The sequence below is a fragment of the Marmota flaviventris genome, chromosome 8 (assembly GCF_047511675.1).
Source record: "Marmota flaviventris isolate mMarFla1 chromosome 8, mMarFla1.hap1, whole genome shotgun sequence".
Lineage (NCBI taxonomy): Eukaryota > Metazoa > Chordata > Mammalia > Rodentia > Sciuridae > Marmota > Marmota flaviventris.
The window spans coordinates 132,475,582-132,498,659 of record NC_092505.1 but is presented as its reverse complement, the minus strand read 5'-3'; the positions used below and the strand labels follow the sequence as shown (position 1 = coordinate 132,498,659).

General features: G+C 37.3%; 1 protein-coding gene across 1 annotated transcript in view; it reads left to right on the top strand.

Moving 5' to 3' along the window:
- Positions 1 to 23,078, top strand: part of Dock3 (dedicator of cytokinesis 3) — a 589,868-nt gene that overhangs the window by 530,837 nt on the left and 35,953 nt on the right. The window contains exons 32-34 of the mRNA XM_071614941.1: positions 17,511 to 17,596; positions 20,267 to 20,293; positions 20,417 to 20,512. Of these exons, the coding sequence (XP_071471042.1) occupies positions 17,511 to 17,596; positions 20,267 to 20,293; positions 20,417 to 20,512 (209 nt within the window). The remainder of the gene's footprint in view (positions 1 to 17,510; positions 17,597 to 20,266; positions 20,294 to 20,416; positions 20,513 to 23,078) is intronic.

The following is a 23,078-nucleotide window of genomic DNA, read 5'->3' as shown; positions in this document are numbered from 1 at the left end:
TTTTGAGACTGGCTTCTTTCACTGAGCATGATACTATGAGAGGTTCATCTATTTCACTGTGTGTGTCATCTGAGACCGCTCCATTGCCTTAGCAACATCCTGCTCAAAGAGAATTCGGTGATACCCTGGAATTTATTGGTTCAGACAGCCCCAGGTTCAAAGATACCAAAGCATCCAAATAGCCCTGGAGGTACCAATTGCCTGGAACAGGAAGAATTACTGTGCCAGTGATAAGTCTCCAATCAGGCCAATTTCCCGACAACCTCTAGCTTCTTATTTATCTTTAAAAACTTTTTCTCACAATAAATCCATTTGATGTGCTCCCCTATAAATTTTAAAGCACACAGAGCAGAGATCCGACCTATCTTTGTCAGAGATAACCTATCAGGTCCAATCATCCCACCAGGCCCTCATTGTTGAAACTATTTTCCTGTGTCTTTGTCTTTTATTTCTTTTTTTTAAAGCTTTTTTATTAGTTGTTCAAAACATTACAAAGCTCTTGACATATCATATTTTATACATTTGATCCAAGTGGGATATGAACTCCCATTTTTACCCCGTATACAGATTGCAGAATCACATCGATTACACATCCACGTTTTTACATACTGCCATACTAGTGTCTGTTGTATTCTGCTACCTTTCCTATCCTCTACTATCCCCCCTCCCCTCCGCTCCCCTCCCATCTTCTCTCTCTACCCCATCTACTGTAATTCATTTCTCTCTCTTGTTTTTTTTCCCTTTCCCCTCACTTCCTCTTATATGTAATTTTGTATAACAATGAGGGTCTCCTTCCATTTCCATGCAATTTCCCTTCTCTCTCCCTTTCCCTCCCACCTCTCATCCCTGTTTAATGGTAATCTTCTTCTCATGCTCTTCCTCCCTGCTCTGTTCTGAGTTGCCCTCCTTATATCAAAGAAGACATTTGGCATTTGTTTTTTAGGGATTGGCTAGCTTCACTTAGCATAATCTGCTCTAATGTCATCCATTTCCCTGCAAATGCCAGGATTTTGTCATTTTTTAGTGCTGAGTAATACTCCATTGTGTATAAATCCCACTTTTTTTATCCATTCATCTATTGAAGGGCATCTAGGTTGATTCCACAGTCTAGCTATTGTGAATTGTGCTGCTATGAACATCAATGTAGCTGTATCCCTATAGTACGCTCTTTTAAGGACTTTGGGGAATAGTCCAAGAAGGGGAATAGCTGGGTCAAATGGTGGTTCCATTCCCTGCTTTCCAAGGAATCTCCATACTCCTTTCCAAATTGGCCACACCAATTTGCAGTCCCACCAGCAATGTACAAGAGTACCCTTTTCCCCACATCCTCGCCAGCACTTGTTGTTTGACTTCATAATGGCTGCCATTCTTACTGGAGTGAGATGGTATCGTAGGGTGGTTTTAATTTTCATTTCTCTGACTGCTAGAGATGGTGAGCATTTTTTCGTGTACTTGTTGATTGATTGTATGTCCTCCTCTGAGAAGTGTCTGTTCAGGTCCTTGGCCCATTTGTTGATTGGGTTATTTGTTTTCTTATTGTTTAATTTTTTGAGTTCTTTGTATACTCTGGATATTAGGGCTCTATCTGAAGTGTGAGGAGTAAAGATTTGTTCCCAGGATGTAGGCTCCCTATTTACCTCTCTTATTGTTTCTCTTGCTGAGAAAAAAACTTTTTAGTTTAAGTAAGTCCCATTTGTTTATTCTTGTTATTAACTCTTGGGCTATGGGCGTCCTATTAAGGAATGTGGAGCCCGACCCCACAATATGTAGATCGGAGCCAACTTTTTCTTCTATCAGACACAGAGTCTCTGTTTTGATATCAAGCTCCTTGATCGATTTTGAGTTCTTTTGTGCATGGCGAGAGAAAGGGATTCAGTTTCATTTTGTTGCATATGGATTTCCAGTTTTCCCAGCACCATTTGTTGAAGATACTATCCTTTCTCCATTGCATGCTTTTAGCACCTTTGTCAAATATAAGATAGTTGTAATTTTGTGGATTGGTCTCTGTGTCCTCTATTCTGTACCATTGGTCTACCTGCTTTTTTGGTACCAGTACCATGTTGTTTTTGTTACTATTGCTCTGTTGTATAGTTTGAAGTCTGGTATCGCTATACTGCCTGTTTCACTCTTCCTGCTTAGAATTGCTTTTGCTATTCTGGGTCTTTTATTTTTCCAGATGAATTTCATGATTGCTTTATCTATTTCTACAAGAAATGCCATTGGGATTTTGATTGGCATTGCATTAAACCTATAGAGAACTTTTGGTAATATCACCATTTTGATGATGTTAGTTCTGCCTATCCATGAACAGGGTATATTTTTCCATCTTTAAAGCTCTTCTTCTATCTCTCTCTTTAGGGTTCTGTAGTTTTCATTGTATAAATCTTTCACCTCTTTTGTTAGGTTGATTCCCAAGTATTTTATTTTTTTTGAGGATATTGTGAATGGGGTGGTTGTCCTCATTTCCATTTCAGAAGATTTGTCGCTGATATACAGGAATGCCTTTGATTTATGCGTGTTGATTTTATATCCTGCCACTTTGCTGAATTCATTTATTAGCTATAGTAGTTTCTTTGTAGAACCTTTTGGGTCTTCTAGGTATAGGATCATGTCATTTGCAAATAGTGATAATTTAAGTTCTTCTTTTCCTATTTTTATGCCTTTAATTTCTTTCGTCTGTCTAATTGCTCTGGCCAGTATTTGGAGAACTATATTGAATAGAAGTGGTGAGAGAGGGCATCCCTGTATTGTTCCAGATTTTAGAGGGAATGCCTTCAATTTTTCTCCATTTAGAATGATGCTAGCCTGAGGCTTAGCATAGATAGCTTTTACAAAGTTGAGGTAAGTTCCTGTTATCCCTAGTTTTTCTAGTGTTTTGAACATAAAGGGTTGCTGTACTTTGTCGAATGTTTTTTCTGCATCTATCGAGATGATCATATGGTTCTTATCTGTAAGTCTATTGATGTGGTGAATAATGTTTATTGATTTCCGTATATTGAACCAGCCTTGTATCCCAGGGATGAATCCTACTTGATCATGGTGTACAATTTTTTTGATGTTTTTGTATCCGATTCGCCAGAATTTTATTGAGGATTTTTGCATCAGGTTCATTAGAGATATTGGTCTGTAGTTTTCTTTCTTTGAAGTGTCTTTGTCTGGTTTTGGAATCAGGGTGATGTTGACCTCATAGAATGAATTTGAAAGAGCTCCCTCTTTTTCTATTTCCTGAAATAACTTGAAAAGTATTGGTATTAATTCTTCTTTAAAGGTTTTGTAAAACTCCACTGTATACCCATCCGGTCCTGGACTTTTCTTGGTTGGTAGTCTTTTGATGGCTTCTTCTATTTCCTCCATTGATATTGGTCTGTTTGTCTTTTATTTCTTATTAATTATTTCAGTGTTTTAATTTCTCAGCCAGTTAACACCTCTGCGCAGTTATCTGATCCCTTGTGTAGGACACAGTAACAGGTAGTTTTTCTACTGATGAGTACTATTTAACTTATTAATAATTTGAAAGACATTTAGATTCTTTACATTTTGGTGAATACTAAAATGAAGCTAATAAAACATTTTATATGAATATAAACTACTTTTTTTCTTGGATGAATGCATAAAAATATAATTGTAGGATCTTGTGATAAGTATAGGTTTAGTTTTATATAAGAAGATATCAAACTATTTTCAAAAATGGCTGAACCATTTTGAAGTCCCAGCAACTGTTTATGAGAATTCCAGTTGCTCCATATAATAACCAATATTTAGTATTATTTGTGCCATTCTAATATATGTGCAGTTGTATATCATTGTGGTTTTAATTTACATTCCCCTAATTACTAATGATGAGCATCCTTTCATTTGTTTACTTAATAGTCTTATATTTCTTTGATGAAATTATTATTCAAAACTTGTTCATTTTCAGTTGGGTTGTTTGTTTCCAAATATTGTTGAGTTTTAAGGTTTCTTCATGTATTCTGGATTTAAGTTCTTTGTTCAGTGTGTTACTTACAATATTTTCTCCAAGTCTTTAGCTGATCGTTTTATTTACCATTATCTTTCAGAGAACTAAAGTTTTATAAAATTATTTTTATGCAGTTCAATATCAATGTTTTTATTTATATATAAATACATATATGTGTGTATACATATATATAGATATATCAATATTAGTTGTACTTGGACACAATACCTTTGTTTTATTTATTTATTTTTTTATATGGTACTGAGGATCGAACCCAGGGCCTCGCACATGCTAGGCAAGCACTCTACCACTGAGCCACAACTCCAGCCCTCAATGTTTTTCTTTTATGAATGCTTTTGGAATGATATCTAAGAACTATTTGCCTAGCCCAGGGCCACAAATTTTTTTCAGTGTCTACTTCTGGAAGGTTTATAATTTTATTATAGTGCTGGGGATTGAATCCAAGACCTCACACGTACTAATAAGCAAGTGCTCTTCTACTGAGCTACACCTCCAGCCCTAGACATCACATAATGTTACATTTTAAAATCAGATCTATTTTGAATCAATTTTTGTATAAGGTGTGAAATATGGGTAAAAGGTCTTTTGGAGGAAGCATATAGATGTCCAGTTAATTATTCCAGCACCTTGTTGAAAAGACTATCCTTTCTCCTTGAATTACCTTTGTACCTTTCTCAAATCAATTGACTATCAAAGTGTACAAAGTTTTAATTCAGAGGAATAAGTTTTACTGATCTAGTGCACAGCATGGTGACAATACTTAATAATAATGTGTTGTATATTTTTAAATTGCTGAAAGAGTAGACTTTAAATGTCCTTACAAAAAAAAATAAGTAGGTAAGGTGATATGTTATTTAGTTTGATTTAATCATTTTGCAATGCATACATATATTAAAAATCATGTTGTACACCCTAAATATATACAATTATTGTCAATTAATTTTTTTAAATCAGTTCATCATATTTGCGTGAATTTCTTTCACATGACCTTCAAAAACTTTAGTCTCTCCACTGTCTATTTTTTCATCAATACCACACTGCCTTAATTTTGGTAGCTTTATAATTAGTCTTAAAAATAAGATGGTATAAATTCTCCAAATTTGTACTTTTTTAAATATTCTGTTAGCTATTGCAATTCCTTTTCTTTTTCCTATATTTTTTACTTACTTACTTACTTATTTTGCAGAATTAGAAATTGAATCCAAGAGCACTCTACCATCGAGCTACATCCCCAGTCCTTTTTTATATTTTATTTTGAGACATAGTTTCCCTGAATTGCTGAGACTAGCCTAAAACTTGTGATCCTCCTTTCATTAGCCTCCCAAGTTGCTGGGATTATAAGGATGTGCCATGGTGCCCAGCCTTTCTATAAATTTTAGAATCGTATGTTAGTTTGCACAGACATTCCTGCTGGGATTTTTTTTCTTTTTTTTAATTTATTCTAATTTGTTATATATGACAGCAGAATGCATTTCAATTCATATTACACATATAGAGCACAATTTTTCATGTCTCTGGTTGTACACAATATAGAGTCACACCATTCATGTCTTCATGTCTTCATACATGTACTTAGAGTAATGATTTCCATCTCATTTCACTGCCTTTCCAACCCCCATACGCTCTCCCTTCCTCTCCCTCCCCTTTGCCCTATCTATAGTTTGTCTATTCCTCCCATGCTCCCCCCCATCCCCATTATGAATCAGCATCCACATATCATAGAAAATATTCAGCATTTGGTTTTTTGGGATTGACTTACTTCACTTAGCATTATTTTCTCCAACTCCATCCATTTACCTGCAATTGCCATGATTTTATTCTCTTATAATGCTGAGTAATATTCCATTGTGTAGATATACCACATTTTTTTATCCATTCATCTATGTAAGGGCATCTAGATTGGTTCCACAGTTTAGCTATTGTGAATTGTGCTGCTATAAATGTGGCTGCGTCCTTGTAGTATGCTGTTTTTAAGTCCTTTGGGTATAGACCAAGGAGTAGGATAGCTGGGTCAAAAGGTGGTTCCATTCCCAGTTTTTCAAGGAATCTTCATTCTGCTTTCCACATTAGCTGCACCAATTTGCAGTCCCACCAGTAAAGTATGAGTGTGCCTTTTTTCACTACATCCTCGCCAACACTTATTATTGTTTGTGTTCTCAATAGCTGCCATTCTGACTGGAGTGAGATGAAATCTTAGAATAGTTTTGATTTGTATTGCTATAATTGCTAGAGATGTTGAACATTTTTTCATATATTTGCTGATTGATTGTATATCATCTTCTGAAAAGTGTCTGTTTAGTTCCTTAGCCTACTTATTGATTGGGTTATTTATTTTTGTTTTTGGAGGGTTAAGAGTTTTGAGTTCTTTATATATTCTAGAAATTAGTGCTCTATTTGATGTGTGTGTGGTAAAACTTTGTTCACATTCTATAGGCTCTCTACTCACCTTACTGATTGTTTCTTTTGCTGAGAAGAAGCTTTTTAGTTTGAATCCATCCCATTTATTGACTATTGATTTTAATTCTTGTACTATAGGAGTCTCATTAAGGAAGTCAGGGCCTAATCTGACATGATGAAATTTTTGGGCCTACTTTTTCTTCTATTAGGCATGTGGTCTCTGGTTTAGTTCCTAGGTCCTTGATCTATTTTGAGTTTTGTGCATGGTGAGAGATAGGGGTTTAATTTCATTTTGTTGCATATGGATTTTCAGTTTTCCCAAAACCATTTGTTGAGAGGCTGTCTTTTCTCCAATGTATGTTTTTGGTGTCTTTGTCTAACCTAAGATAACTGTAATTATGTGGGTTTGTCTCTGTGTCCTCTATTCTGTCTACAGTCTATTTTGGTGCCAATACCATGCTGTTTTTGTTACTATTCCTCTTTAGTATAGTTTAAGGTCTGGTATAGTGATGCCACCTGCTTCACTTTTCTTGCTAAGGATTGCTTTACCTATTCTGGGTCTCTTATTTTTCCAGATGAATTTCATGACTGCTTTTTCTATTTCTATGAAGAATGTAATTGGGATTTTGATTGGAATTGCATTAAATATGTATAGTGCTTTTGGATCCTCTAGGTATTTTGACATATTAATTCTGCCTATCGAAGAACAAGGGAGAGCTTTCCATCCTCTAAGGTCTTTTTTTGATTTCTGTCTTTAGCATTCTGTAATTTTCATTGTAGAGGTCTTTCACCTCTTTTGTTGATTCCAAGTGGAATTTTTTTTTAGGCTATTGTAAATGGGGAAGTTTTATTTGTTTCCATTTCAGAGAATTTGTCACGGATATACAGAAATGCCTTTGATTTATGGGTGTTGATTTTATATCCTGAAACTTTGCTGAATTCATTTGTTAGTTCTAGAAATTTTCTGGTGATATTTTTTGGATCCTCTAGGCATAGAATCGTATCATCAGCAAATAGTGCTAATTTGAGTTCTTCTTTTCTTATCTGTATTCCCTTAATTTCTTTATTCTGTCTAATTGTTCTGGCTAGTGTTTCAAGAACTATGTTAAATAAATGTGGTGAAGGAGGGAACCCCTGTCTTGTTCCCATTTTTAGAGGGAATGCTTTCAATTTTTCTCCATTTAGAATGATGTTGGCCTTGGGCTTAGCATAGATAGTGTTTACAATATTGAGATATGTTCCTGTTATCGCTGGTTTTTATAGTGTTTTGAAGATGAATGGGTGCTGTATTTTGTGAAATTCTTTTTCTGCATCTATGGAGATGATCATATGATTCTTATCTTTAAGTCTATTGATTTCCGTATGTTGAACCACCCTTGCATCCCTGGGATGAATCCCATTTGATCATGGTGCACTGTCTTTTTGATATGTTTTTATATTCTATTTGCCAGAATTTTTTGCATGTATGTTCATTAGAAATATTGGTCTGAAGTTTTCTTTCTTTGATGTGTCTTTGCCTGGTTTTGGAATCAGGGTGATATTGGCCTCATAGAATGATTTTGGAAGTGTACCCTCTTTTTCTGTTTCATGGAATAATTTGCAGAGTATTGGTATTAGTTTTTCTTTAAAGGTCTTGTAGAATTCAGTTGTGTATTCATCTAGTCCTGAGCTTTTCTTGGTTGGTAGGATTCTGATGGCACCTTCTATTTCATTGCTTGAAATTGATCTGTTTAAATTGTGTATGTCATCCTGATTCAGTTTGGGCACATCATGAAGACTCTAGAAATTTGTGAATTTCTTCAATATTTTCTATTTTATTGGAGTATAAATTCTCAAAATAATTTCTAATTATCTTCTGTATTTCTGTAGTGTCTGTTGTGATATTTTCTTTTTCATCACGTTAGTAATTTGAATTTTCTCTCTCCTCCTCTTTATTAGCATGGCTAAGTGTTTATCACTTAGTTTGATTTATTTTTTTCAAAGAACCAACTTTTTGTTTTATCAATTTTTTCAGTTGTTTCTTTTGTTTCAATTTCATTGATTTCAGCTCTGATTTTGATTATTTCCTTTCTTCTACTGCTTTTGATATAGATTTGTTCTTCTTTTTCTAGGGCTTTTAGATGTAATATTAGGTCATTTATTTGTTGACTTTTTCTTCTTTTAAGAAATGAAATCCATGCAGTGAACTTTCCTCTTAGTACTGCCTTCATAGTGTCCCAGAGATTTTGATACATTGTATCTAAGAATTTTTTAACCTCCTCTTTGATGTCTTTTGAAACCCATTATTCATTCAATAGCATATTTTTTAGTTGCAGTAGCTTTATTTTTATTTTATCATTGATTTCTAATTTTATTCCATTATGATCTGATAAAATGCAGAGTAGTATCTCTATTTTTTTGTATTTGCCAAGAGTTTCTTTGTGGCATAATAAATATATGGTCTATTTTAGAGAAGGATCCATGTGCTGTTGAGGGTATTCGCTCATTGATGGATAAAATGTCATATATATATATATATATATATATATATATATATATATATATATATAAAACATTTTATACATATATATGTATATATGTGTGTGTGTGTGTGTGTGTATATATATATATATATATATATATATATATATATATACACGTCAATTAAGTTTTTTTTATGTATTATTGAGTTCTGTAGTTTCTTTGTTCAGCTTTTGTTTGGAAGAGAGGTGTGTAAAGTCACCCAGAATTATTGTGTTGTGGTCTATTTGACTCTTGAGCTTGAGAAGAGTTTGTTTGATGAATGTAGATGCTCCATTGTTTGGGGCATATATATTTATAATTTTTATGTTTTGAGGTATATGGTTCCCTTGAGCAGTATGTAGTATCCTTCTTTATTTCTTTTGATTAACTTTAGCTTGAAGTCTACTTTATTTGATAGGAGGATGGAAACCCCTGCTTGTTTCCACAGTCCATGTGAGTGGTATGATTTTTCCCAACCTTTCACAGTCTGTGGATGTCTTTTCATATGAGATGAATCTCTTGGAGGCAGTATATTGTTGGGTCTTTTTTTTTTCAATCCAGTCAGCTAGTCTATGTATTTTGATTGGTGAGTTTAGGCATTAACATTTAGGTTTATTATTGAGATATGATTTGTATTCCCAGCCATTTTTGTTTATTTTTGGTATTTAAACTTGACTTGGTTTCTCCTTTTATTAGTTTTTCCTTTAATATAATAACTGATTTTCATTAATGAATATAATACCTGATTTTCATTGTGGTTTTTTCATTTCCTCCTCATGTAATATTTTGCCAAGGATGTTCTGTAGTGCAGGCTTTCTAGTTGTAAATTTTTTTAACTTTTGTTTATCATGGAAGGTTATTATTTCATCATTATATCTAAAGCTTAATTTTGCTGGATATAAGATTCTTGGTTGGCATCCATTTTCTTTCAGAGCTTGGTATAAGTTGTTTTAGGATCTTCTAGCTTTCTGCAGATATCCTAATTGGTTTCCCCTGTATATAATCAGATTCCTTTCTCTTGTGGCTTTTAAAATTCTTTCCTTATTCTGTATGCTAGATATTATCATTATAATGTATCTTGGTGCGGATCTGTTGTGATTTTGTACATTTGGCATACTGTAAGCCTCTTGTCTTTGGTTTTCCAATTCATTCTTCATGTTTGGAAAATTTTCTAATATTATTTCATTTAATAGATTGTTCGTTCCTTTGGTTTGGAACTCTATGCCTTCCTCTATCCCAATAACTCTTAAATTTGATCTTTTTATGCTGTCCCATATTTCTTCAATGTTCTGTTCATGGTTTCTTACCATCTTCACTGTGTGGTCTACATTCTTTTCAAGATTATATATTTTGTCTTTCTTGTCTGAGGTCCTGTCTTCCAAGTGGTCTAAGCTATGGTGATGCTTTCAATTGAGCTTTTAATTTGATTTATTGTTTCTTTCATTTCAAGGGTTTCTGTTTGTTTTTTCAGAACCTCTATCTCCTTATTGAATTAATCTTTTGCTTCCTGTATTTGCCTATGTAGCTCTTTGTCAAAATGATCTTTTGCTGCCTGTATTTGCTCTCCTATATCATCCTTACTTCACAGAACATTATAATTATGTATATCCTTCTCTGCAATTTCTTCGTTTGTGCTGGCCATGGATTCTAATAATGTAGTATCTTGATTTGTTTAGGGCACTTTCTTCCCTTTTTTTCATATTGTTCCTGTGTCTTCCCTTGTAGCACTGGGAATCTGAGGCATTACTGTTTTTTACCCTATGTGCTTACAGTGCCCCTGCAGGGTTCCAATACCTCTCCTTTGAGGAAAAGAACAATATTAACAGATCCCAATGCAAACAACATACAACCTTAAACTAAATAGTTGCTACTAAGATGTTTACAGTTTGGTCACACTATACAGAAGTGGTGAGTTCAATTATTATCTATATAAACAGTAAGTTTGCAAAAGGGTTTACTGTTTCTGATGGTGGACAAAGAACCAGAGGTGAGGTGTAGGATGAGATGTTGAGGGGGAAGGAGGTGAAGATATAGTGTTATTAGATCTTAGGAAGTGTGAAAGAAGAATCTCAAGAAGGTGATTAGAGGCAGAAGAGAGAGGAAGTGATTTTGAGTAGACAAGTAAGTGGAAAGACAGTAGAGTACATAAAACAAACAAACATAAGTTTGAAAAAAAGTTAAAAATAGGAGAAAAATACTATAAAACATAACGGTAATATATGATTCAGACATCCTAGTCCTCAATATACTAATTCATGCACAGTACTTGGTTTCACATATGTTGGGGAAGTGAGGGCAGGAGAATAGAGAGGGAGGAAAAAAAACTCAAATGAAGAAACAAGGATGTTTTGGTTGGAGATTAATATCTTTCCTGCTTCTCTTCTCATCCAGTAGATGGGGTTGTCTGTTTTTTGTTGGTATCTCTACCCTCAGGATGGTGAAGGTTACCTAGGTGGGAGGGTTGGTCTTGGGTGCAGAGTACCTGAAAGTGGGGCATGGCACCAGGCAGTTCCCAAATGGTAGACTGCATCCCAAGGATCTCCTGGGGGGTCCACTCGTGTGACATGGGCACCTGATCTTATCTCCTTATATTGCCTGTAGACCTCAGTTTCTAGTCTCTAAATTAGTCTCTAAACTATATCTCACTCACCCTCTCCCTTTCTACTTCCTAATCAGGGACCTTTCTCTCTGGAGGTCTTGGAGGTTGTGCTCTGGGGGCTGCGCACCTGTCTTGGAGAGCTGTTTTATATTGTGCAGTCACTGTGCTGGATTAGTGGCTGCCCCCAGGGGCAGTTGGGGATTATAGGTACCTACCCACCTGGTGTTCCAAACTGGGAATTGCCCCAACTAAAGATGGCAATGAAGGTGACCCAAAAACGGAGGCAGCGGCTTTCAGCAGTGGAGAGCCAGCTTGGGTGGGGAGGTCCGGGTGATGATGTTGGGCGATGTGTTCAGAGATGCAACTCTATGGCATGCAGTGTTGTAGCTGTCGGCTGTCTTCAGAACCTGTGCAATGTCTCCAGTTGTAGGCAGGCTACCGTGTGTAGAGGACTATGGCATTGGCTACAGAGACCCAAGACAGAGGCAACTGCAGGAGCCACACGTTGGTAAATGGGATCCACCACGGGAGTGGTGGCTGGAGTCCCTGTGCAGGGGCAGTCGGGAGTCCTACTGTAACGCTGAGGTCTGGAGTCCTGTGCAGCCGGCAGCCATGATTCCTGCAGCCATGATTCCTCTGGGAGGTCGTCTATCACTCCCAGAGAAGCAGTATTGCTACTACTAGAATCCTGGGTCTTGGAGCAACACAGAAAGCTGCCTGCCTCTAGCCCGCCATCTTCTCAACTCCCCTGCTGGGATTTTAATTGTATTTTATTGACCATAGATCAAACTGGGAAGAACTGATATCTTAATACTGAGTTTTTTAATCCATGAAGAAAACTTTTCATTTATTTAAGTGCTCTTTGATTTACTTTATCAGTGTTTTATAGTTTTATCATACAGATCACACCGTATGTTGTTAAATTTACATGTATTTATTTTTTCACAGTCATAAATTATTCTAATTTTTAAATTTTGTTTTCTAGTTGTTTGTTGTTAGCATATGGAAATGCAGTTAAGTTTTATATGTTAACCATAAATCCTGCACCCTCTCTAAATTCATTTATTAGTTCTAGAAACATTTTTGTAAATTCCTTAGGGTTTTCTGTTAGATAATCATGTTGTCTATAAATATAGTTTGATTTCTTTCTTTCTTATCTGTATATCTCTTATTTATTTTTCTTGTTTTATTGCAACAGATCAGATATCTGGTATGCTGTTAAATAAGAGTGATATGAGTAGCCAGATGCCGTGGCACACGCCTATAATTCCAGCAGCTTAGGAGGCTGAGGCAGGAGGATTGCAAGTTCAAAGCCAGCCTCAGCAAAAGTGAGACACTAAGCAACTGAGTGAGACTCTGTCTCTAAATAAAATACAAAATAGGGTTGGGAATATGGCTCAGTGGTCAAGTGCCTATTCAATCCCCAGTACCAAAAAAAAAAAGAGTGATGTGAGTGAACATACTTGCCTAGTTCTTAGGGGAAAGTATTCAGTGTTTCACCATTAAATACAATGCTAATGCTAGTTGTTTTAAAGATAGTCTTATCATGGGTAGAGTATTTAAAATAAATCCATTTTATGCCTCATAACTTCAGGAAACAACAACAAAAAAAACTGTGGCTACTCTGTACTTTCATAGCCTGTGCCTTCTAATTATGCAAAGCACACAACTACTGGACAAAAACCCAGTAACCAAGAAGTGTATAACTTTGCAGAACTACCGTATAGGTTATCCAAGTCTACTAAGAAGGGAGCTGTGCAGTATTCCACCATCCCTAACACTGAATTAAAAGGTTACTTTGTAAAATACTTAAGTTGGAAGTCATATCTCAAGACTCAGGGCAGGAGCTATGTTCTTTTTCCCAGTAAGACTGTCATGAATAATTAATATCCAGCAGGCCAAGTAAACACTTTTGTTCCTAGTTAGAAAAATATTGCTGTGCTTCCCTTTACCATCAACTCTTTTTTTTAAGATGGCATATTGTTTATTTATTTTTTTTATAATTTTTATTGTTGGTTGTTCAAAACATTACATAGTTCTTGATATATCATATTTCACATTTTGATTCAAGTGGGTTATGAACTCCCATTTTTACCCCGTATACAGATTACAGAATCACATCAGTTACACATCCACTGATTTACATATTGCCATACTAGTGTCTGTTGTGTTCTGCTGCCTTTCCTATCCTCTACTATCCCCCCTCCCCTCCCCTCCCCTCTTCTCTCTCTACCCCATCTACTGTAATTCATTTCTCCCCCTTGTTTTTTTTTCCCCCTTTCCCCTCACTTCCTCTTGTATGTAATTTTGTATAACCCTGAGGGTCTCCTTCCATTTCCATGCAGTTTCCCTTCTCTCTCCCTTTCCCTCCCACCTCTCATCCCTGTTTAATGGTAATCTTCTTCTCATGCTCTTCTTCCCTACTCTGTTCTTAGTTACTCTCCTTATATCAAAGAAGACATTTGGCATTTGTTTTTTAGGGATTGGCTAGCTTCACTTAGCATAATCTGCTCTAATGCCATCCATTTCCCTACAAATTCTATGATTTTGTCATTTTTTAATGCAGAGTAATATTCCATTGTGTATAAATGCCACATTTTTTTTTATCCATTCGTCTATTGAAGAGCATCTAGGTTGGTTCCACAGTCTTGCTATTGTGAATTGTGCTGCTATGAACATCGATGTAGCAGTGTCCCTGTAGTATGCTCTTTTTAGGTCTTTAGGGAATAGACCGAGAAGGGGAATAGCTGGGTCAAATGGTAGTTCCATTCCCAGCTTTCCAAGAAATCTCCATACTGCTTTCCAAATTGGCTGCAACAATTTGCAGTTCCACCAGCAATGTACAAGTGTACCCTTTTCCCCACATCCTCGCCAGCATTTGTTGTTGTTTGACTTCATAATGGCTGCCAATCTTACTGGAGTGAAATGGTATCTTAGGTTGGTTTTGATTTGCATTTCTCTGACTGCTAGAGATGGAGCATTTTTTCATGTACTAGTTGATTGATTGTATGTCCTCCTCTGAGAAGTGTCTGTTCAGGTCCTTGGCCCATTTGTTGATTGGGTTATTTGTTTTCTTATTGTTTAATTTTTTTTTAATTTTTTATTGTTGGTTGTTCAAAACATTACAAATTTCTTGACATATCATATTCCACACTTTGATTCAAATGGGTTATGAACTCCCACCTTCACCCCATACACAGATTGCAGAATCACATCAGTTACACATCCATTGATTTACATATTGCCATACTAGTGTCTGTTGTGCTCCGCTGCCTTTCCCATCCTCCACCATCCTCCCTCCCCTCCTCTCTCTCTACCACTTCCACTGTATAATCCTGAGGGTCTCCTTCCATTTCCATGCAATTTCCCTTCTCTCTCCCTTTCCCTCCCACCTCTCATCCCTGTTAAATGTTAATCTTCTTCTCCTGCTCTTCGTCCCTACTCTGATCTTAGTTACTCTCCTTATATCAAAGAAGACATTTGGCATTTGTTTTTTAGGGATTGGCTAGCTTCACTTAGCATAATCTGCTCTAATGCCATCCATTTCCCTGCAAATTCTATGATTTTGTCATTTTTTAATGCAGAGTAATACTCCATTGTGTATAAATGCCACATTTTTTTTTATCCATTCGTCTATTGAAGGGCATCTAGGTTGGTTCCACAGTCTTGCTATTGTGAATTGTGCTGCTATGAACATGGATGTAGCAGTGTCCCTGTAGCATGCTCTTTTTAGGTCTTTAGGGAATAGACCAAGAAGGGGAATAGCTGGGTCAAATGGTGGCTCCATTCCCAGCTTTCCAAGAAATCTCCATACTGCTTTCCAAATTGGCTGCACCAATTTGCAGTCCCACCAGCAATGTACAGGTGTACCCTTTTCCCCACATCCTCGCCAGCACTTGTTGTTGTTTGACTTCTTAATGGCTGCCAATCTTACTGGAGTGAGATGGTATCTTAGGGTGGTTTTGATTTGCATTTCTCTGACAGCTAGAGATGGTGAGCATTTTTTCATGTACTTGTTGATTGACTGTATGTCCTCCTCTGAGAAGTGTCTGTTCAGGTCCTTGGCCCATTTGTTGATTGGGTTGTTTGTTCTCTTATTGTCTAATTTTTTTAGTTCTTTGTATACTCTGGATATTAGGGCTCTATCTGAAGTGTGAGGAGTAAAGATTTGTTCCTAGGGTGTAGGCTCCCTATTTACCTCTCTTATTGTTTCTTTTGCTGAGAAAAAACTTTTTAGTTTGAGTAAGTCCCATTTGTTGATTCTAGTTATTAACTTTTGCGCTATGGGTGTCCTATTGAGGAATTTGGAGCCCGACCCCACGGAATGTAGATCGTAGCCAACTTTTTCTTCTATCAGACGGCGTGTCTCTGATTTGATATCAAGCTCCTTGATCCATTTTGAATTCACTTTTGTGCATGGCGAGAGAAAGGGATTCAGTTTCATTTTGTTGCATATGGATTTCCAGTTTTCCCAGCACCATTTGTTGAAGATGCTATCCTTCCTCCATTGCATGCTTTTAGCCCCTTTATCAAATAAATATATATCAAATATAAGATAGTTGTAGTTTTGTGGATTGGTTTCTGTGTCCTCTATTCTGTGCCATTTGTCCACCCGCCTGTTTTGGTACCAGTACCAAACTGTTTTTGTTACTATTGCTCTGTAGTATAGTTTGAAGTCTGGTATCGCTATACTGCCTGATTCACACTTCCTGCTTAGCATTGTTTTTGCTATTCTGGGTCTTTTATTTTTCCATATGAATTTCATGATTGCTTTCTCTATTTCTACAAGAAATGCCGTTGGGATTTTGATTGGCATTGCATTAAACCTATAGAGAACTTTTGGTAATATCGCCATTTTGATGATGTTAGTTCTGCCGATCCATGAACAGGGTATATTTTTCCATCTTCTAAGATCTTCTTCTATTTCTCTCTTTAGGGTTCTGTAGTTTTCATTGTATAAGTCTTTCACGTCTTTTGTTAGGTTGATTCCCAAGTATTTTATTTTTTTTGAAGATATTGTGAATGGAGTGGTTGTCCTCATTTCCATTTCAGAGGATTTGTCGCTGATATACAGGAATGCCTTTGATTTATGCGTGTTGATTTTATATCCTGCCACTTTGCTGAATTCATTTATTAGCTCTAATAGTTGTTCTTTTTATTACTTTTCCTTAAGATTCTTTTACCCTGTGTGGAATGAGAAAATGCTTTTAGGGGAACATTATTTAATGTAGTCATGCTGAGATTTTTTATTGTTTATATGAAATACCTATATCAATAAACAGTAACACACATTAAAGGCTAATGAAGGGTAAAAAGATTTTTTTATCTCTGTCACTTGTAACTAATTTTTTACCTCAGAGTAAATCCAATGAGGCCTGTTAGAAAAGTGGCTGAGCACTGCCAAATGCCCCTGCAGATCCATGGAGTAAGAACAAATGTAGTATTCCTACTCATAGTTTAGGGGCCCAGTGATAGTGTAGTGACAGGGAGAGTGGCCCCAAGGGCTTTAGGTCCTATGAGTACAAACACTGGACCCTGTTGTCCTGGAGGAAAAGCTCTGAAGGAAATAATTCATATCTCATTCTATCCCAACTAATGTCAGCCTCATTACACTGAAGACCAACTACCCAAGAAGCTTCCTTTTTGATTGGCTGAATAGAGGGTAAAGTTATAACCCAACATAGTTTATTTATAGATTCTTTTAAATGAATATTTTTAAAATAAAATAAACATTTGACAAAGGCCTTTTTTGGATCCAAAATACTTTTCTTTGCCCCTAGATTGGGAAAGGGGTACATGAAACCTTAAGTTCTATGTCTAATTTAAACCACTAGGGTAAGAGGACTTTCTGATTGGGGAAGTCATCATGGTTTTTTTTGGTGCTGTAGATGAAATCTTGTCTTCCCTGGAATTTATTTGGAGCATGGATAAAATCAGGAAGCAGTTTTCCACCACCTTGCCCAGCAAGGGGACATATTTCCCATTCTTCCTCTCAATTCTGTTCGAGTTTATGAAATCTCTGCTTCCTTCTAGGTGGAAGCCGAGCTGATTGACAAGCTGGACAGCATGGTATCAGAGGGGAAAGGCGATGAAAGCTACAGGGAGCTCTTCAGCCTTCTGTAAGCAGCTCTAGCCCCAGGTGTTCCATGTTGGGGGAGGGAATAAAGCAGGCTAATGAAGGGAGGAGATTAGACCTGCACTGGGCAGGCTGCCAAAGTTGGGTATCAGGAGAGACCCTATTGTTCCTGGTGGTAGCAGTGCTTACCTCTTTCAACAAGAAAGCAAGCTTTCTCAGGGATTGCCATGTTACTGAAGAGCTATGAAAACACAATAACTGAGCACCTGGATTTGCTCAGGAAAAGGATCATTGTATATCTCATAATATGCACTGCATCCATTTGAGCAAACATATCATGAGAAGTCAATCATAGTTTAGGTCTTGACACTGGCATTGTGGGAGGTGGGGGTTCTCTTCTTAAAAAGGGACTCCATGCAGGGTACAATGGTACACACCTATAATTCCAGCTACTTGGAAAACTGAAGCAGGAGAATCACAAGTTTGAGGCCATTCTGGACAACTTAGACCCTGTCTCAAAATAAAAAATTTTAAAAAGGGCTAGAACTGTAGCTCAGTGGTAGAGTAACTTGCCTAATGTATAGGAGGCCCTGGGTTCAATCTTCAGTACCACACACACAAAAAGAAGGATTCTATTTTCCCTCCTTCTTAAGATATTAGTCAGTTTGAAAAACACTGCAATGGGCTCTTAAACATGTCACCCACCGCCATCTCCAGGCTAATTTCCCTGTTTGTGAAATTAGGTGGTTATATTAAATAATGCCAGTGCTCTCCCAGGTCCATTGTTTCATGGCTTCTGTCTTGAATTGAATGGAGGCCAACAGGCCTTAGAGGACTTGCCAAGGGCTAAGATCAAAGAAGGAACTCAGAAACCCCTCCCATGTGATAGTGATGTTGTATTTCCTTTAAAAAATGAAATCTAAGCTCTAGAATATTCTCCCATCTTATTCATCATTTCCAGATTTGAAACTTTGTCTTAGTACCATTTTTAAGACTAACCTCTAAAGTATTTTCCTGTGATAATATTGAATGTTTACTTAGAACTTTACAGTTTAAAAATATATGGATATTTCTCATTTTACTAGATCCTCACAACACACCTGATATGTGGGCAGGGCAGAGATTATCCTCCTTGCCACTTTAGAAGTGATGAACTGGATTCAGGGAAGTGCCAGTATGTCCTCAGTTACCTGACTAGTAAAAGGCACCTCTAGAAAGAAGACCCAGATTTTCCAGTTTCAAGAAGGGGAAATCTCTCTGCTGTATCCTGCCCATATTGTTCATTTACCATAAAATAAAGTGTGAATTTATTTGACATTTAAATAATAATAATCTATGAAAATGAATTCATCCTTTAGTATTTCTCTTTTAACTGAAGGTACATTTTTTAATTGTGGAAGAAATCTCTTCCTGGGTCACTAGAAAATGAGTTTACAACAAAGGAAAAAGTAATAACCACAAAAAAAGAATATCACACACACACACACACACACACACACACAACCCACTATTATTAATTACCTGACCAAATAGTGTTTGCAAAGCATTTTAAAATCAGTCTGAGAATTGATGGCCATGGATAAAATAGAGCAGCATTTCTAGTTTGTGTTTTGGAAAGATGTTTATAGATATACTTGGGGGGAGGGAGTGAATCGTGGTCTAACTAGTTTAGAAAATATTCAATTAAACAAAATGAATAAGCCTCTTTATTAAAGGTCCTCTCAAACTCTTAATGTGCAGAAAGGTGTGAAAAATCTACAAAAGGAGAGTGTAGTGACCAGCATTTCCCATGCTTGTGCATTCACAGGACCCCTCTTCCTGTCCAAGATAGCAGAGCTCTGTATAATGGTTTGAAAATGCTAGTATACTGGCCTTGTTCACACAATTCATAGGCCCCCAGTCAGTGGTTTTGACTTCTCTCTCTAACAACAAGGATCATGTGGGAAACCCTCACTTTCCCCAATGCCCTGGCCCAAGCTAATACTCTGTGCAGAGAGTGTCATCACTGTAGCAGAGCCACGGTGTGGATTTTAGTCCCCAGTGATTATCCCTAATTGGGCCAGCCATTCCAGGCGACTTTCATAAGCTTAGAGAGCAATAAAGGAATCAGGAATAGAGTTATATGCTGTAAAAACCTGGAGCTGGACTTGTTACTGGAGCAAGCAAAAAGTTTAGGTTATCATCCTCTAGAAAAGACTTGGAACTCCAGAAGAGCTGAAAGCCAGGTGTTTTGGAGAATCCAGAGGCTTCCTGAGATGATAAAAGAGGGAGCTATCAAAACACAAAAAGACCTGAGTATTAAGACTTGGGTATTAATCTGGCACATTTTGCTTAGGCGTACTCCTAATTATGGGGATAGCTCCTGGACTTGTTCACTCTCCCTTATACTGAGACACCCAATGCTACTGGAGAATCTTTCCCTTGATTTACATAAAGAAGTTGATTTCTATGTTTGCTGAAGATAGCTCTGGGCAGCAATAGAGACAGTGAGCCAATTGGTAGAGCAAGGATTATCCCTCTATGGGCCCTTACTCAGCTTCTCCTTGAGAAGAAACCTCATAGCATAGCTTAGGGGGACTGGGGCTTTGAACCCTTTCCTCACTTATAACTCAGTGGCATCCTTAGGAACACATACATGGAAATGAGAGATGTGTTCATTTGTTGCTGCCAATCCAATAACTTCCTTGTCTTTGCTTTCTGCTGCATGGAGTAGAACCCAGCTATTTGGGCCCTACCCCAGGTAAGACTATGGTGTGGTAAGTCTGCTGCCTCCAGATCCATCATAGCCCTCACAGACTCTTGAATCTCATTCTTGTGTTCAGAAAAAGCTCATGAATTGTGTTTCATTCCTCTCCACCAATAGCCTGCTGGAGAAGGTTGAACAGGAAACATGGCGAGAGACAGGTATTTCCTTTGTGACCTCAGTAACCCGCCTCATGGAACGCCTTCTTGACTACAGGTATTTTCTCAGGCATCTGCCTGATCTCTTTCAGGATACTCTCTCCTTCAAGGGCATTCCCTTGACCTTAAAACTGAAACTTTGTGCCCTTCATGGAGAAGACTGTTCTGGTATCCGATAGCATCGCCATTAGGTCTGATGACGAGGAACAGAGACTTCTCCCAGGAGTAGGCAAGACTTCCTGAAGTCCCCCTCTAAAATGTGGGTTCACGTATCCAGGAGGTATCCCAGGGATCTGCAATCATCTCACCTTTCATCCAGAAATGTCAAGGCTCAGATGAATAGGCACAGCAAGAAGGAAGAGAAAAGCTATCTCCAGAGCAAGGCAGAGAACTGCTATAATTCCTTAGTGCAGACCCTCCTCAGATTCATATGTCACATGGTATCAATATATGACCCAGGAGGACTTTGAGTTGCTTTTCCAGGCACTGGGGACCTCCCTTTTACATGCCTACATTTTCTGCTTAAAGTAAATCTATTTATATCCCCTGATCCTAGACATGAGAGGAAACAACCTGTGAGCTCTGATCTTTATACTATGTTCAGGCCGAGAGTTTGTGTGAAATTAGTTACTCCATAAAAGCCTATCTTCCCAGTCACCTTATAGCTTTTGAATTAATCCAAAGTAAAATGAAATGACTATTACAGCCTTAATTATTCTTTCAGTAGTGTTCAAGTGGTGGCTACGGGTACCTTTTGAGAGCCAAGAAGATGATGAGGAGTGGATAGGAATGATAAATAAACAAAAGCTGGTTCCAATGAAAAGTGCTATGAGATACCAAAGGGTAGCATTTTAACCTATTGATCAAGAAATGAGAGAGTTTGGGCCATCTCCAGTTGCTGCTGAAGTAGAAGGTGCTGGTGAAGAAGACTCAGGTCCAGTGTACTGGTCTGGCTATAGAAATGAAATTCCTGAAAAATGTGTTCACATCCTGAGTATCCCCTCTTTCTGTAGCACAGCTAAGATTTGGCCTATTTTTCCTGGGACTGACAAAGTCAAAGGTAACCTTTTTGGGACCCCTTTTAGAATAAGGATTTCCTTTCTCATGACAGGTCCTCAGCCTTTTCTCTACCTGCCATCAGACAGGGAAGAGAGATGGGCAAATTTCATCATCTCCCCCTTGTTGCAGCACTTACGTTGGCCTTATTCACTGTGGTTTACCAGAAGGAAAAGAAATTAATTTCTTCAGTTTCCCAGCCTACTTCTATCTGGCTGTTTGATTTTCTTAATTACCCTCTACAAGGAACTAAAATTCTGGCCAAAACCAATTTTATTCTTCATTATTTTTTATCTCAATGGTTGTACCTACAAAACAAGTCCTCAGTCTTTCACATGACATCAGATGCCCTTCTTGAACTGGCCTTTGCCCAACTCACAAGCCCAACTCCTTCCAGTCCCCAGTATTCACATTCCAAATCCCATCCTCTCTTCATTGTTCCTTGTCAACATAGAAGGAAACGCCATGATGTTTATGTTGGCTCCCATCTACTGAAAATCTACCATGTTAGTGCTTTATATGCATTGTCTCTAATCCCATTAACATCCCTAAAGGGTGGTCCTTAGGGTGGTCCTTCTTCTTACGAATGAGGACACAACAATGGGAAGGGATATTTTCAGAAGTTGAACACAAATCTAGCTGACTCAAGAACCATGCTAAAAAAAAGAAAGAAAATGGAACCACCATTTGACCCGGCTATCCCTCTCCTTGGCCTATACCCAAGGACATAAAAACAGCATACTACAGGGACACAGCCACATCAATGTTTATAGCAGCACAATTCACAATAGCTGAACTGTGGAACCAACCTAGATGCCCTTCAGTAGATGAATGGATTTTTTAAATGTGACATATATACACAATGGAATATTATTCAGCAGTAAAAGAGAATAAAATCATGGCATTTGCAGGTAAATGGATGGCTTTGGAGAAGATAATGCTAAGTGAAGTTAGCCAATCCCAAAAAAAAAAAAAACAAATGCTGAATATTTTCTCTGATACAAGGAGGCTGACTCATAGTGGGGTAGAGAGGGGCTGCATGGGAGGAAAAGATGAACTCTAGATAGAGCAGAGATATGAAAAATTGTCCTATATATGTGTAATAAGAATTGTAATACATTCTGCTGTCGTTTTTTTTAAAAAAATGGTTTAAAAAAAAAAGCTTCAGTGATGCCATCTGTATAAATAGACTTACTTCAAGCAGAGAATGTAGGCATGAAAAAGGGAGGTCCCCAGCCCCTGGAAAAGCAACTCAAAGTTCTCTTGGGTCATGTATTAGTACCAGGTGACATATGAATCCGATCCTCCTGCTCAGGAGATGAAGCAGGAAGATCACAAATTCAAAAACAGCCTCAGCAACTTATTGAGACTGTGTCTCAAAATAAAATAAAAAGGAATGGTGATGTAGCTTGGTGGTAAAGTACCCCTGGGTTCAATCCCCAGTCCAAAAAAAATGAGTTTGATTCTCCTCATCCATGTTGTCACCACTCATATTTTTTCCATCAGAATTCTCTACATGCTATATCCTTTCCTAAGAGAATCTTCCAACCCAACCCATCCCCATAAAA